General features: G+C 36.4%; 1 protein-coding gene across 1 annotated transcript; it reads right to left on the reverse strand.

Moving 5' to 3' along the window:
- Nucleotides 1-1,227: 1,227 nt before the first annotated feature.
- LOC129370123 (uncharacterized) lies at nt 1,228-7,397 on the reverse strand. The gene is made up of 4 exons (XM_055045824.1): nt 7,123-7,397; nt 6,937-7,030; nt 3,537-4,089; nt 1,228-3,409 (listed from the first exon to the last, which is right to left on the reverse strand). Exons 1-4 carry the CDS (start codon nt 7,319-7,321, stop codon nt 2,393-2,395), a joined length of 1,863 nt encoding a protein of 620 aa, XP_054901799.1. The 5' UTR covers nt 7,322-7,397; the 3' UTR covers nt 1,228-2,392.
- Nucleotides 7,398-14,376: the final 6,979 nt, after the last annotated feature.

Below are 14,376 nucleotides of genomic sequence, written 5' to 3' on the forward strand. Positions count from 1 at the left end.
GCAGACAGAAAAACAAATAAGGAGAACATTTTGCCTAAAGAAATCAGGAAATTTGAGAATGATCTCAGAATTTTCCCACAAAAAAAGTGAAATTTCTGACCTCTGAAAGTCAAAAATTTTAGAACAAAGCCAAATATATTTTTTTAAGATTAAGCTGAGAAAATTACTAGAAAAAAATGTAGGTATTTCTGAGTTTCAAAAATTAAAAATTTGCTAAAATACTCAGAAATTGTTAGATTAACCTCAGAAATTTTCAAGAAAAAGCATTTCTGACCTATAAAAGTGAAGAAAAAAATTGCTAGAACAAACTCAGAAATTTTTATGATTAAACTCAGGAATTTTGAGAGTATAACAGAAATTCTAAATTTAAATTTTGCTAAAAGAAAAAACTCAAATTTTGAGATTACCCCCAGAAATTGCAGAGGAAAAGAACATTTCTGTCATCCAAAAGTCAAAACTTTGTTAGAACAAACTCAGAAGTTTTTAAGATTAAGATCAGAGATTTTTGAGAAAAAAAAACTCAAAAAGCTTTGAATTTCAAAAGTTGTAAATGTACAAGAACAAACTCAGAAATGTTCAAGAAAAAAACTGGGAAACTTCTGACTTCCAATATAAAAAAGTTAAACATCGAAGCTATAATTTAAGAGAAACAATGAAAAGTTAAAAATGAATTTTCAATGTAGTGTAAATTATTGACACTACTTAGAGCTTGGTCTCATTTCCAAACTCCTTTACATTTAAATTTATAACCAAGATTGCAAATAAAGAAAAACACTGTTTGAAGCATCTCTTCTTCAGCTGGTTAATAAATTTTCAGTGATATATAAATATGTCAAAACTGTCCCTATGAAGGTGCTAAAATGTTGATTTATCTAACATGCCCTCAAAGAACTGCATTTATCAATGTAATCACTATTATATTTGTTAATCTCATAATTTAGAAAAGCAGAACTCAAAGCTAAGAATATTAGCTTTGAAAAAGGTACAAACTATATTGTCTGGCATTTTGAAAACCAGACAGTAATTTTCCATGATTTTAGCTTCTCTCAAATCTAGAAAACATAAATCAGGAATGAAAAACAAAAAGCTTCCAGGTAATTTACAAAAATCTCTTTGTTTCACAACTTGAAAAGATCTCGGGACGTCTACGGAAAACATTAATGCCGAGAGATTGACCCGAGGTGAAAGTAAAATCTACACAGTGCGAAACTAGTAAGAAACACCAAATGTGACACACATTTTGTTTATTCAGTGAACAAAGCAGGTGCAAAACTAGTTCAGATCTTACAACCTGACAGCTATTTTCTGGAAAGAAAAACAGGAATCAGTGTTGCCACTTTTCTTTAGTTTGCACAAAAATCTAATACTTTTATTTCAGAAATACTAGAGTATTTAAACATACATACATTGTGTCCAAAAGCAGCATTCATCTGTAATACGAAATGAGTTTTATTTGCTTTTACAGCAGGCTGAGGTAGATAAGAGAAGAAACTAAAACGAAAAGAAAAATAATGCGGAATGTGAAACACTGCTAATGTTGGTTGTGTGCAAAAAAACTGATTGAATACGACTCAAAAAACAAAACAAGAAATAAAAAATAAGCTTGATAATTACATGTAAAGGTGTCATTTAGAATCCAACAGTAGTGATATAACATCACATAGATCAAGAATAACAACATTTTATTTGATTAATCCAACACCCAAAAACATAAAAAATATATACCAGAAAGTAGCAGTCCTCTAATAATTAATAGTAAAAATTGATTTCAGTTTTACACTTTAGTTACAGTGGAGAAATCAATCAGGATTACCAGGGATTGATTAGGTTACACTTATATCTAAAATAAAATAATGATTTGGTAAAGACATGTTGATTTGCACTGCATTATTTCACAAAAAATACTGTTTTAGAACGCAAACAGACCTCATAATTATGTTGTGTTTGTCTTGATGGCATCATGAGAGGCACAGGAATCTGTCTGGTCAGCTGACACTGATAAGATTTAATCTGGATGAGTGACTTTGACTTGCACTTAAATTGAAAATGGTTTATGATTGAGGAGAAAAATCCCATGATTCCAGATTATGAAAAGTCAAAAAGCTTTTCATGAAAGCTTAGTATCAAAATTTCCTCCATTTCTGAGACATACTGCCACATCAACAGCGGAATATGACTGAAAATATTTGAATATTTAGGATGTTTACTCTGATTGGTTACCTTATGTGATGTCATCAAGGGCCTCTGAGAGTGGGAGAATGTTTGAGAAGAGAAGATGTCGTCTTAGGTAGAGATTTACAATGAAATCTGGATGAGACCATTCCACACTGTTCTATAGGAGACGCATTTGATCTGAAGTGAGTTTGACTGAAGTCAGGTTAGCAGCTTTAAGTCAAATTACCATCTCGAGGTCATAAGCGATTTTCTCCAGTTTGACCTGCTTTACTGGCTCCTCATCTGGGCAAATTTGAACTGGCTCCTCTGGTTCCTCCTTGACTTTCACCATGTCGTTTTTAGGCTTGCTTAAAATGTATCTGTAGTTTCTCTGAACATTGAGCAAGGCTGAGGTGAGGTGCTGAGTGGAAAAGATCTTCAGGGAAGGTGGGAGTTGGGGTTGTTGAGGAAGATTTGGTCGTTTCAAAGCGGGAGAGATGTCCGACAGGAGCGGTTTAATCTGAAACACGGTTCCTGGGTTGCTGGGGAACCTGGTGATCGGAGAGGGTGGAGAGGGAACAGCAGCAGGCTTCACCGACACCAGGAGAGGTTTTCCGACGTCCGTCAGGTTGGAAGTCTTCAGTAACGGTGAGTTACTGAGAGCAGGAGTGTCTGGAGGTCTTTCAGTCTGAACGCTCAAAGGGTTGTCAGCCTTTTCTGTAACTTTGCTTGCTTTCTCCTGCTCTGCGTCCAGAGATTCATCCTCGCTGCTGGAGGAACTCTCCTCAGACTCGGGTAGAGGCTCGGCCCGCGTCTGGAACAAAACGTGGTTGTGGCGGCGGCAGAAGAGCGCGCCACACCTGAGGCACTTCCTCACGTCTCGAACGTGCAGCAGTTTGTGGCGCTTCAGGTAGTGGCTTGTAGTGAAGGTTCGATCGCACAGGTTACAAGGAAAGGACGGCTGATCCCTGTTGGCACTGGACTCCGTTAGTCCTCCCTGACTCGTGTCTTCACGCTGCTCTTTGGACGACACCGCGGTAGAGGCGCTCAGGTCAACATGATAAGCACCTTGAGGTAAAAGTAAAGGCTTTAGGAGCACAAAAGGATTCATTTTATCTGTTTTTTTTCCTGGTGGTTTCTGTGGTGATGGACTAGGGCTGGATTTGTTTTCTGTCTCCATCGTTTCAGGTTCAGCTTCACATTCGGTCACTTCTGGGTCTTTATCATGGATCTTCTCATCTTGTGTTTCTTCCTCCTGTTAGGCAAAAAAAACCAGAATATATTATTACTGTACTGAAAAAGTTCAAATGTGTTAAATAAAAAAAGCTAAGTTACAAGTCTACAAATGTATGAAAGCACAACAAAGAGGTGGTGACTGCTACCTTTGACACTGGCAAAGTTTGCATTTCTGGTAAAAATTCATCTGTAGTTTCAATCAAAGCAGAGGGCTGGTGATCCATTGAAGACTCAGATGCAGGTTGGGTTGGTGATTTTTCTGTCTCTTCATCATCTCTTGGGGTAGTTATGTCTTCATTTTCTGTCAAATTAGTCATGTCTTCAGTCTCTTCATCGTCTCTCGCAGTAGTCATGTTTTCAGTCTCTTCATCGTCTCTCGCAGTAGTCATGTTTTCAGTCTCTTCATCGTCTCTTACAGTAGTCATGTCTTCAGTCTCGTCATCGTTTCTCACAGTAGTCATGTCTTCAGTCTCTTCATCGTCGCTTACAGTAGTCATGTTTTCAGTCTCTTCATCGTCTCTTACAGTAGTCATGTCTTCAGTCTCTTCATCGTCTCTCACAGTAGTCATGTCTTCAGTCTCGTCATCGTCTCTTACAGCAGCCGTGTCTTCATTCTCCTTATCGTCTCCCCTTGCTGTTGTGGCTTTGGTCTCCACATTCGCTTTCTGTCTTTGACTTCTTCGACAGGCAGAAGAAGTCCTTTGAGAAAGAATAATGATAATAATAATAAAAAGATCTAATTATGTGGCATAGTATGACATTATGCTTTTAAATCTTGTAATTTTAGATGTGTGTCATAAGCCTGGCGGGCCACCAGGCAGCATTTGCGTCCCTTGTGGGCTATGAATTCTTAATTTATTCAATGTTTTTAACACACCAGTAACAGTGATATCAAAGACGGATTAAAGAATCTCTTTGGTGAAACAGTTTGTGTCACAATGGTAACGTAGTGTGTGAATACATAGGCAGGCCACATGCTAACAACAAGGATAAAAACATTTTATACACTTTAATGAGGATGAAACTGAATCAAAGTGCAAAAAAAAAATCAGTATTTATTTCATTGTTTTATGTTAGGCTTTTTAAAGACTTTATAGCTGGTTTTTAGGCATTGGTAATAATTTCAGGATACATAATTATCCTGTGATATTTTCACATTTTATGTCAACTTTAAAAATGTTAAAGTTAAAATTTAAGCTTAGGGTTAGTTTCTCATCAGTTCTGACTGAGAAACAAACAATTAATTATACTCTTGACATATTTTTGTTTAGTTAATTTTTTTTTTTTACCAACATGTAAGTTGGAGTGGATTTTTCTAGCTAGAGTTCTGAATTAAACGTGAATTAAAATTTGTGGAGTGAGTTGAAGATTAAGGTGATGGCAGGGAGTCCTTCCAACCACTGGAAAAAATCTGGTCAGTATTTACAATAGAGGGTAAAAGGACAGAAGTAACTTCATGCATTTTTTAATAATATACATAAATTTGAATAAAATATGAAAAATTGGGGCAATATCAATATCAGATATTAATTTTGCTGTTATGGCCAATAACCGATATCTTCTGATAGCAGATATATTTTAATACCTTTGGGGGAAAAACACCAGAGATAAAAAATTGATATATTGGCCTGACAGCAATATGTTCAAAAAATCACCAATATCCACTGATACCGACGTTGGTGCCAATATATTGCACGTCTACTAAAATGTAAAAACAAAGAAAAAAGATACTTCCTTTACATGTTTTTATAGTGGTTAGAAGGATATCCGTCTTTCTTTTTTCTATTAAAATTTTAATAGTAAACCTATAAAAGTTATTGTTACAACTTCTATCTATTCACATCATATAATCAAGTGCACATGGTAAATGAGCTTAGACCAGACTGCGCTAGCATCTCCAACACAATCCAAACACAATTCCTCTGGGCTGTTTGAGTATCTATCGATAGTTGTCGAAGGACCAAATTGCGCTGAACTGAAACAGGCTCATATGCAGAGAAGGGGAACTGATGCCCCCCGACAGCTCGGCTAGTTCTGACAGAAAGCTGTCAGACTGCACAAGGCATCACAGTCTGCTGCACACAGAGCTGCATGGCAGCAAACCAGCTAACGGTCATAATTAGACGCATCATCTGCACGAAACATGATTAGACTTGCAGTTATAAACCATTTATTTGCTCTTCTGTCAGTTTAAATCTCAAATCAATACCACGCACGCTGATGTGCTGATGTGTAACCTTTAGAAAGGCAAGAATGATGATGAAAAACCCACAGTTTTTTATTAACACGTAAACATGACGTGTAATCCTGTTTGATAGATCATTTAATGAGAAGTGCTCAACTTTATTTAACAAAAAGTATGCTCAAAAAAACACAGGGATGGCACTGAAGCACACTTGTTACTTACATTTCCTTCAATTTATTCTGAAATTCTGCTTCAAATAAACTAGATGATTTGCAGCTTTCACTGAATGAGATGATTACTTAGGCAAACAAACCACATGCAAAGATTCAAATTGATGGGCTTAGCTTGACAAGATCAATAAAAACAAATTTCTTAAGAAAATAATGCATGACAAATTAAGCAATTACTGGAGCGAAACAAAATCAATATCAATATTTAAAGCAGTTCAGTTTTTTTCTGTAAATTAAAGGAAATGTAGGGGTTTTTGATATTAAAACGTCTTATGCTCACAAAATGTTTTTATGTGTGGAAAAATAGAATAAAATAAATAAAATCAAATGGAAGCATAAACATTTTGATAAAGTTTTGGTTTTGACTCAGTTGTCACATATTAAGAATATGTAACCAATATTCTTTCACAAATATGTGTATATATATAAATATATATGTATAAAAAACAGAAAAGATCTCCAATTGTATCTTAAAAGAGCAGCAAAATAGATCATCATATCAGTGTGTGCAGTTTTCAGATGGCAAAGAACTGATTGGAGTTCAATAATCGTTAACCAATATAATCCAAGTATTATGAACTTCCTTTCCACACTTTAATTTATTGTGTAAGCACAGATGAAAAAGAGAGGAAAGAAAAACGAAATACATCACAACTTATGTAGTTATCGCAATATTTTCCAATAATTTCACCATTGTAGGGTTTTGTAATTTGTTGTAAATACAATTTCGCAACTCTTCTTTTCACCAAGTTATTTTGGCTTTATCTGAGCTCTTAACTGATTTACGCAATTATTGCTGGTACGGTGATATGAATGTTTATGTTGGAATGGATGGTGTGAAAACATTTAGATAAGTCAAATGGGGGTACAAACATTGTGTTTTTAAATATAATTCCTAATGTATGCTCAATTTTGTTGTGACAATGCCTTTGAATGTATCCAAAATGGAAATACTGAACAGCAAAACATGGCAATAATTGGCATACTGCAGTGTTTAAACACTTTATACTTTATATTGATCTTTAATCAGTAGTTTGTCTAAATTTAGGTTACAGCCAAAATGCAGGAATGTATTTAGAATTTAGACTGGATACTTAAATCCCTTTAACAATAATAGTCACTATATGTTACCATTTTGCGCTTTTAGTTGGACCCTGGCGTAGCTTACTACATCCAAACAACGTGGGGACGAAATTCGGCTTGTCTGGGTCCGTGGAAGCCTCTCCTGTGAACAAAAAGAAGTTCAGGAAGAAAATACTGAGCAAACTCATATTATTAAATATATTTTGCTCGCTGCTAAGCTGCTCCTTACGCCACCTGAGACGAAATGAACGCCACAAATGCGAGCGTCTGCACGGATCTCACTGCTGCCCCCGTTGGCTTGTTGGATCGCCTCCATCCATAAACGCCTCCTCTGGACCTGGAACTGCCGGTTCCCGCTGGGAACTCTGTAGAACCTCACGGTGGAACCGGGGTAGTAGCGGTTGTGACAACCGGTCACGCAACAATTCGGCATTATCGCACTGGAAGTGAGCCGTAGCCAGCGCTAGCATGGAGGTGTGTTGGGGTCGGGGGGAGTACGCGGACGAAGCCAAAACACACAACTTCCGTTGCTAAGACGCGCGCGCATCCCTCTGATGACGTCACACAGAGCGGTTGGCTGGAGATCCAGGGGTTCAATGCTGCGTTTGGTTACCTCGGAAGTTGGAACTCGGAGCTGGGCTTAACGTCCGGGACGTTGGTGGCAGCATTTTAGTTGTTAAGAAGTCTGGATTTCAACATGGCGTCGCCAAACATAATTTTAAGCTTTATCTTCCATAAGAAAACCCAACTTTTAATTTGTTGAAAGTTTAGTGTTTCAGGCGCATTATAACATTGGTATTTGACGCACTTTTGCACGTGTCTTGTAAAATACATGTGTAAATTACACATGTTTCCTCCACATCTTATTAATATTCATGTGAGTGGCTGTAAACATCGTGACTGGAGGTAGTCGGAGTTGCTCCCACTTTCCCAGTGGGAAGTAAGAGGGCCCACCAGTTCATTTTTCAGATTGAGAAATCGGAATTTCCCAATTCCTGATACAACTGGAACGCAGCATTACGACCAAACCGATGTTTAATATATTTTTGTCCACCTCTTGAAATAGGAAGATTTTTTACAAGATAAGATGCACTAAATTTCCCCTTCTAAAATCTATATGTACTTGACCATTCTTCAAGATGAAATGAATGGTAAACACCACTTTATTTCGGGTTTTTTTTTCAGACTCATTTGTGAAATGTTGACATTGGAAGAGTCGAAAATGAATTTTAGATAATTAAAACGTTCAGTATGACCAAACAAAATGTAAGATCATGTCTTATTGTTGCACAATAAATTTCTTGTTTTATTGTCCCACCTACATTTAATCATTCATTGGTGAAAAATTTTGTTTTCTGTATTAATTTGTACTATATCAAATGATCTTAATAATGTTAAAACACAGCTCAATGAGGTCCCCTGCTGGCTGTGGCTCCAGATTTAACCAAAACATTTTAAATTTCTTCACAAAATTTATGCTCCATCTTTTTTCTTCTTTTTAAATTGAAGAACTGGGTTATTTTCTTGTTCTGTGGCTTGCAAGAACAGATACCTTTTCGTTTTTGCTTAGTATAAAATTATTACAATGGAAATGGAAAATATGATGTAAAGTATTAACATTTTTCTGGCTTTCTCTTTAATTTTCTATTAAATTTGGAAGTGAATTTGCTTTTAGTTAATGTTTTACATTGGGCTAAATACTGCAAAAGTTTCCAAAGAAACAGTGACCTGAATCCTACTCTGTTTACTGAGGATGCATATATATATAAGTATATTTATATATATTTATTTTTCTCAATTTGCAAATTGAGTGCTTTTCTGTTAATGAGGCATCCTTGCAAAATTCTTTTTTTACATTTTCGATCTACAAATTACACATTTCCGTCCTACAAAGAGCCTCACTACTTTATTTGTTTAGATGTACATTGAGATTTTATTAATTTTGAAATGTGTTGAGAAGCCTTTTTGGCAAAATGGCAGTAAGTTAAAGAGGATAACATGTTGAGCAAGCCTCCAGGTCCAGCTCCAGGTTTCCTCAGATTGAAGAACCAGCCGTGGTTTGAAGCGTTAAAGCTTCTTGTTTTATTATGTGTGCACAGGCATGTAGTCGTGCATTGGTATGATTTCCTGCTTTGCTCTCTGGCGGCTCACTTTCTTCATTAAAAATGCTTTTAATAGGACGGAGTGTGAAGAGTAAAATTAAGGATGCTCTCAGGGGTACTGACAGAACTGAGGGATTGTTTCTCTTAATTAGACAAGTTCAGGCTAGTTTTACAGAAATAATTAAAATGGACACAAGGTTATGCAGTTACAAGAAGGGTCATCTTTATTCATGCTTTTATGAATTAAGGTAAAACTGAACCATAGCTGGAGAATCATGAGTCTGGTGTTGCATATTTCTAAAACAACTGTTTGAAATTGGCTATTGGACGCTTATTTATTTAACAAAATGAATGAAGAATCCACCTTATAACTCGTGATGTCACAGAAATATTCAACCTTTAAAGTTTTGGTACAATATTAAGTTAATAATACTTTCACATTTATTTCCCAACAGGATGTTTCTCTTTTTTATTTAACAATATGGAAAATATGACGAAGAATTTAACAGGTTTACTTTAAATCAGTGGCTGTATTTCACCAGCAGATGTCACTGTGGTTAAATATTGGAAGCGAAGTCTAAATCAATTTGATGGATTTTAAACCGAGATAAATAATAATAATAATAATAATAATAATAATAATAATAATAATAATAATAATAATAATAATAATAGTAATAATAATAATCTTTAACTTTTTTTATTTTATTTTGAACAAATTTCGATTTTTCCTCCAAACAAACATTATCCCCCATGTCACAAAACCTTATAGAAATGTTCATATATCAACTTTTTCAGCCCCTGAGAAATTAAAACAAACATTTTCACAGTTTTATTGCGAATTTATGCTACAGAAAGTAGCATTTGGAAATGTTGACAAAATTGTAGTTGTCAACATTTATAGAGATGAAATTACATTTAAATCTTTAATGCTCTTTTAAAAAAATCCAACCCAGCATCAACATAAAGGTAGTTTAAAATCTGTTTGATTTGCTCAATCAATCAATCAATCAATCAATCAATCAACCAATCAATCAATCAATCAATCAATCAATCAATCAATCAATCAATCAATCAATCGTGTTTTTAAAATAGAAAATTTCAGCAGTTCAAAGTGCTTTACATCTTGAAAACATAGAAACAACAAACAGTCATTAAATGTGAAATCAGTCAGAAACTTTTAATTTTGTCAGGTGCAATCATCAATACATCAAATATAATGATTGATGTTCAATTTATTATGAGTCAAAGTCATTGCTAATCACGAGGGTTTTTAGCTTTGATTTAAAGTAACTCAGTGTTTCGGCTGTTTTGTAGTTTTCTGGAAGTTTGTTCCAGATTTGCGTTGCATAGAAGCTGAGAGCTGCTTCTCCATTTGTTATGAAACATGACATATCATGAAGCATAAACCAATATAATCAATCTGATTAAATTTTCAGAAGAAAACAAATGTGTTCAGGCTCAAATTTGAAAAACATTTATGGTTTATGTTCAACCATAAACAGAAGCTCTTCTTTCCATTTATTTTTCTTTGTGATTGATTTCTTCAATAAAATCACTTCATTTCTTGAAATCTTGCCACAAACTAAGTTTTTTTTCCATTTAAAAATGCTGATCAGTTAGAGTGTTGCTCAGTATATCTGCAGGATCATGACCTGAAAACTAATATATTGGCATTGCATGGCGTTCCTCCGCCTTCCCCTCTTCTGCCTCAAGGTGACTCCTCCATCTGCAGCCTCCCTGGTGTTGCCAACGCCTCTCTATGCAGCAAGCATGGCACCGTAGCTAAAACCTGCTTCTCTTCTTGTTTCTGGAGACCTGCTGCTGCAGCCTCACATGTTTCATTATTCCTCAGAGATGCACCAATCAGGAGGTGCTTGAGAAAGAAGTCTGAATTTAACAGTGATCCTCATGCTTTGTTTTTATTTCACTCCCGTTTCTTTTTCTTTTTTCTGTCCCCGTTGTGGTTGAGCTGCGTCTCTGAACTAGTTTCAAATCGCTGCACGGCATCCGTGTTCTAATCACCTTCTCCTTCGGCCCTCCCATCCCTGAAGAGAGAGAGGAATCTGAAGTAAACATTTACATTTATATCTAAATGGGTGGGGTTTGTTGTGAACGGACGAATATAGAGGAAAGAAAATAGAAAAGATGCAGAGATTAAGATGCAAGACTTCACAGCGCTTCAACAAATTGTTTTTGGAGACACAATTCAATTAATTGATAACAACGAATTCATTTTATAACTTCAAATAGATTGAAAAAAGCAACACATGAAGACAAATAAATCTATCTCAAATAATTTAAATGTGTCAATCATAAATATTTGAATGTTTATTATTGATTTCTTTCTTTATTTTGCTTTCAGGTCAATAATTTTAGTATTTTCTTTGCTGCAGCACAACTAAAGACAGAAACTGATAAATGAGGTTAATTTGATGAATAAAAATGACAATTTAGGGTATTTCTGGATAGACGGAAGAGGAAGGACTAAAGGTTAGAGAAACTGCCTGGACAGACAACAAACTGGACCAGAACTTCACGAAAACAATAGTACAAAAAGGATGTGTGAATGATGTTGTCATAGATTATAAATCTCTGGGATTATTGATCCATTTCTTGGTAAATGTGTTACTTTTAGTCAGCTGTGATTTTAGCTTTGAAACTCTAATTTTTACCCAACATTTTCCTTATTATTGAATCAGGAACTCAGACTTTAGCTGAAGAAAGAGACGTTTTTAGATGTTTTTGGTTCTTCTGTGACCTTCCTGGTGAGTTTGTGAAGAACTCCTGGAGTAATTTTGGAAGATCACCTGCTGAAAGGGACACCAGTGTAAACCAATCAAAACTCCTTAAAAATATCTTTGAAGTTGTTGCTTGTTGTTATTTTCTGAAGCCTTCCAGATTACCTCATGTTGTCACAAAGTGCTTTCTTGATTTCTAACCCTGAAACAGGACTGCAGCTTCATGAAACAAAATTACCCAGCGACAGCGAATATTTAATATCTTTAATGCTTCAATGAGAGACTAAATATTTAATATTAACTGGGAGCAGAAGAAGTCTTAGGGGTTGTGATGGCTTGATTTATGCTTCCTAAATAGCATCCACTGCAAAACACAACATCTCACCAACTATTTCTGGTCTAGTTTCTAGTGCAAATATCTTAGTAAACTTGAAATAAGACAAACTTACTGTCAGTTAAATTTTTTAGAAAGAAATAGGAGTCTTGTTTTAAGTAAATAACTAGTTTATTTCACTGATAAGACATTTCCCCCCTGCCCATATTATCAGTTAATTTATCTTTTTCATCAATATGAAGAAATTATTTACTTAAAACAAGCCTCCGATTTCTTAATGAAAATTCAGTTTCAAGTGCACAAATATATTTGCATAGAAATGAGACCAAAAATACTTGGTAGGATTTTGTGTTTTCAGCATTTAATGAATGCAAATTTTAATTCAGAATTTCCACATTCATCATTTTGTTTCAAATTGAAGGCAATCATTAAGAATTACACTCATTTCCAGTTTTATTGACATTAACACATGCATATATATTCTTACATTCTTTATTTACTGGCTCATGATTCCTCCATTACTAACACATTCAATATTATTGGAGCTGGCCTGCGGCCGGCCTGCCTCGCTGATGCTCATTAACTCGTTTGACTGCTCCCGGTGAGTGATGTCGCTACCTGGCCGTGTTGACACCTGAACAGCCTCTCTGTTTACCCAGCAGCCCCCAGGAGCTGCCACTGCTACCAGGAAGTGATGGGGCCGTCGTTCCTGCCACCACTCACTCCTTCAGGGATCCAGCCACTACAACAATCATTTCACCCTCACGTCTCGCCTTCAGCCGCCTCCCCCTCCTTCATCCTACTGGCTCAAATCCCTCTCTTACACCTTTAACCCCCTTCTATCATCTTTATCCCTCTTTCCTCCCTCTGCCTTCCACATCAACATTGCACAGAAACACACAATAGCCCAGAAGCAAGAGGCTGGAGAGTGAAAAAGAGGGGGTAGGCGGACGACGAGAGGAGCAGTGAAGGGAGGGGAAAGGCGGCATGAAATAGTGTGAACTGTGGAGTAGAATGGAGTAAGAGTGGAGAGGGATGTAGACCACGGGGCGAGCAGAGAGACTGGCTAATGACGTATTGATTCGGCTGTGCCTGCAGCGAAACAGTGGGAGTGTGTGGGAGGAGAGGAGTCACAGCTCGCAGATGTCTGAAAACACCTGGGTGGGAAAGATGTTGTTTATTATACGCCTGTGCTGACAGGAGAAGAAGAAGAAGAAGAAAACCTTCATGTGTGCACACAGAAACTCTGCTCACACTCCCTGCAGCTCCTGCAATTTGAAGAAGAAGCTACATTTATTTTAATAATCTGGTAAATAAAAGCTCAGCTTTTTTATAAAAATAAAAAAAAAATGCCCCAGCTTATGGCGGTAAAAGCTCACATTTAGAGGTAGATGGGCATTGGGGATCACATTAGGTGAGATCCTCTGGGGATGGAGGCTTGCTAAGGGGGAGAGATGGAGGGATAAAGTGGAATTAATTGGATTTTGTGTGTTTTCTCTTAATAATGCATCATGGACTGAATGTGTCCATGCTCCAGTGTCCCCAGGGACAAACAGGTGAGGGATGCGGGCTGTTGAATACATTTCTGGGTGAATCATACAATCTTTATTGACTGGGTGAATTAATGATGCTAAAGAAGGGCGGGGGAGTGGAACAATAGAAAATGCTCCAGCTATGGCTTATTATGCAGCCAGCAGGGTTGCAAAAAATCTGAAAAGTGTGGATTGCATATGTGTTGAGTCCACTTTATTTTGATACTCCTGAATAAAATCCAGCTGTGCTCAGAGGGTATTTAATTTGGATGGAGCTAAACGGGGAGCAGTCCTGAAACCATTCACCCTTACTGGTCTTCAAGCAGGACAGCGACATTGAAAAATCCACATTTTTCATGTTTTTATACTTCCATTTGGATCTCAACTGTTTCTACAAGCAACGCATAAAAATACAGACATTTTATTTTAGCAATACGTTCATGTTTTTGGTGTCTGGAAAATGAGATGTTTCAAAAATCTCCTGCTTGTTAAGATCCCTAATCACAAGAACACTGTAGTTCTAAAAGGAAGGGTAAACAATTAATCACAACAGCTACAGTGTCAGTTCTCTTTTCCTAACTAAGTGTTAGATACAAATACAAATACAAAGACCAGGAGACTGCAATGCCCCTGGAATCTGGTCTGTGTTTCTTTTATCTTTGAAGCGATGATTCTGTCACCTCGGATGGCGACATCCAGCCTGATAGGAAAAATGGGTCGTTTACATACAACCCAAAGTCTCAGGAACTGAACTTTACGACCCCAGAGACAACAAACAA

The sequence above is a fragment of the Poeciliopsis prolifica genome, unplaced genomic scaffold (assembly GCF_027474105.1).
Source record: "Poeciliopsis prolifica strain line A6 unplaced genomic scaffold, Auburn_PproV2 SCAFFOLD023, whole genome shotgun sequence".
Lineage (NCBI taxonomy): Eukaryota > Metazoa > Chordata > Actinopteri > Cyprinodontiformes > Poeciliidae > Poeciliopsis > Poeciliopsis prolifica.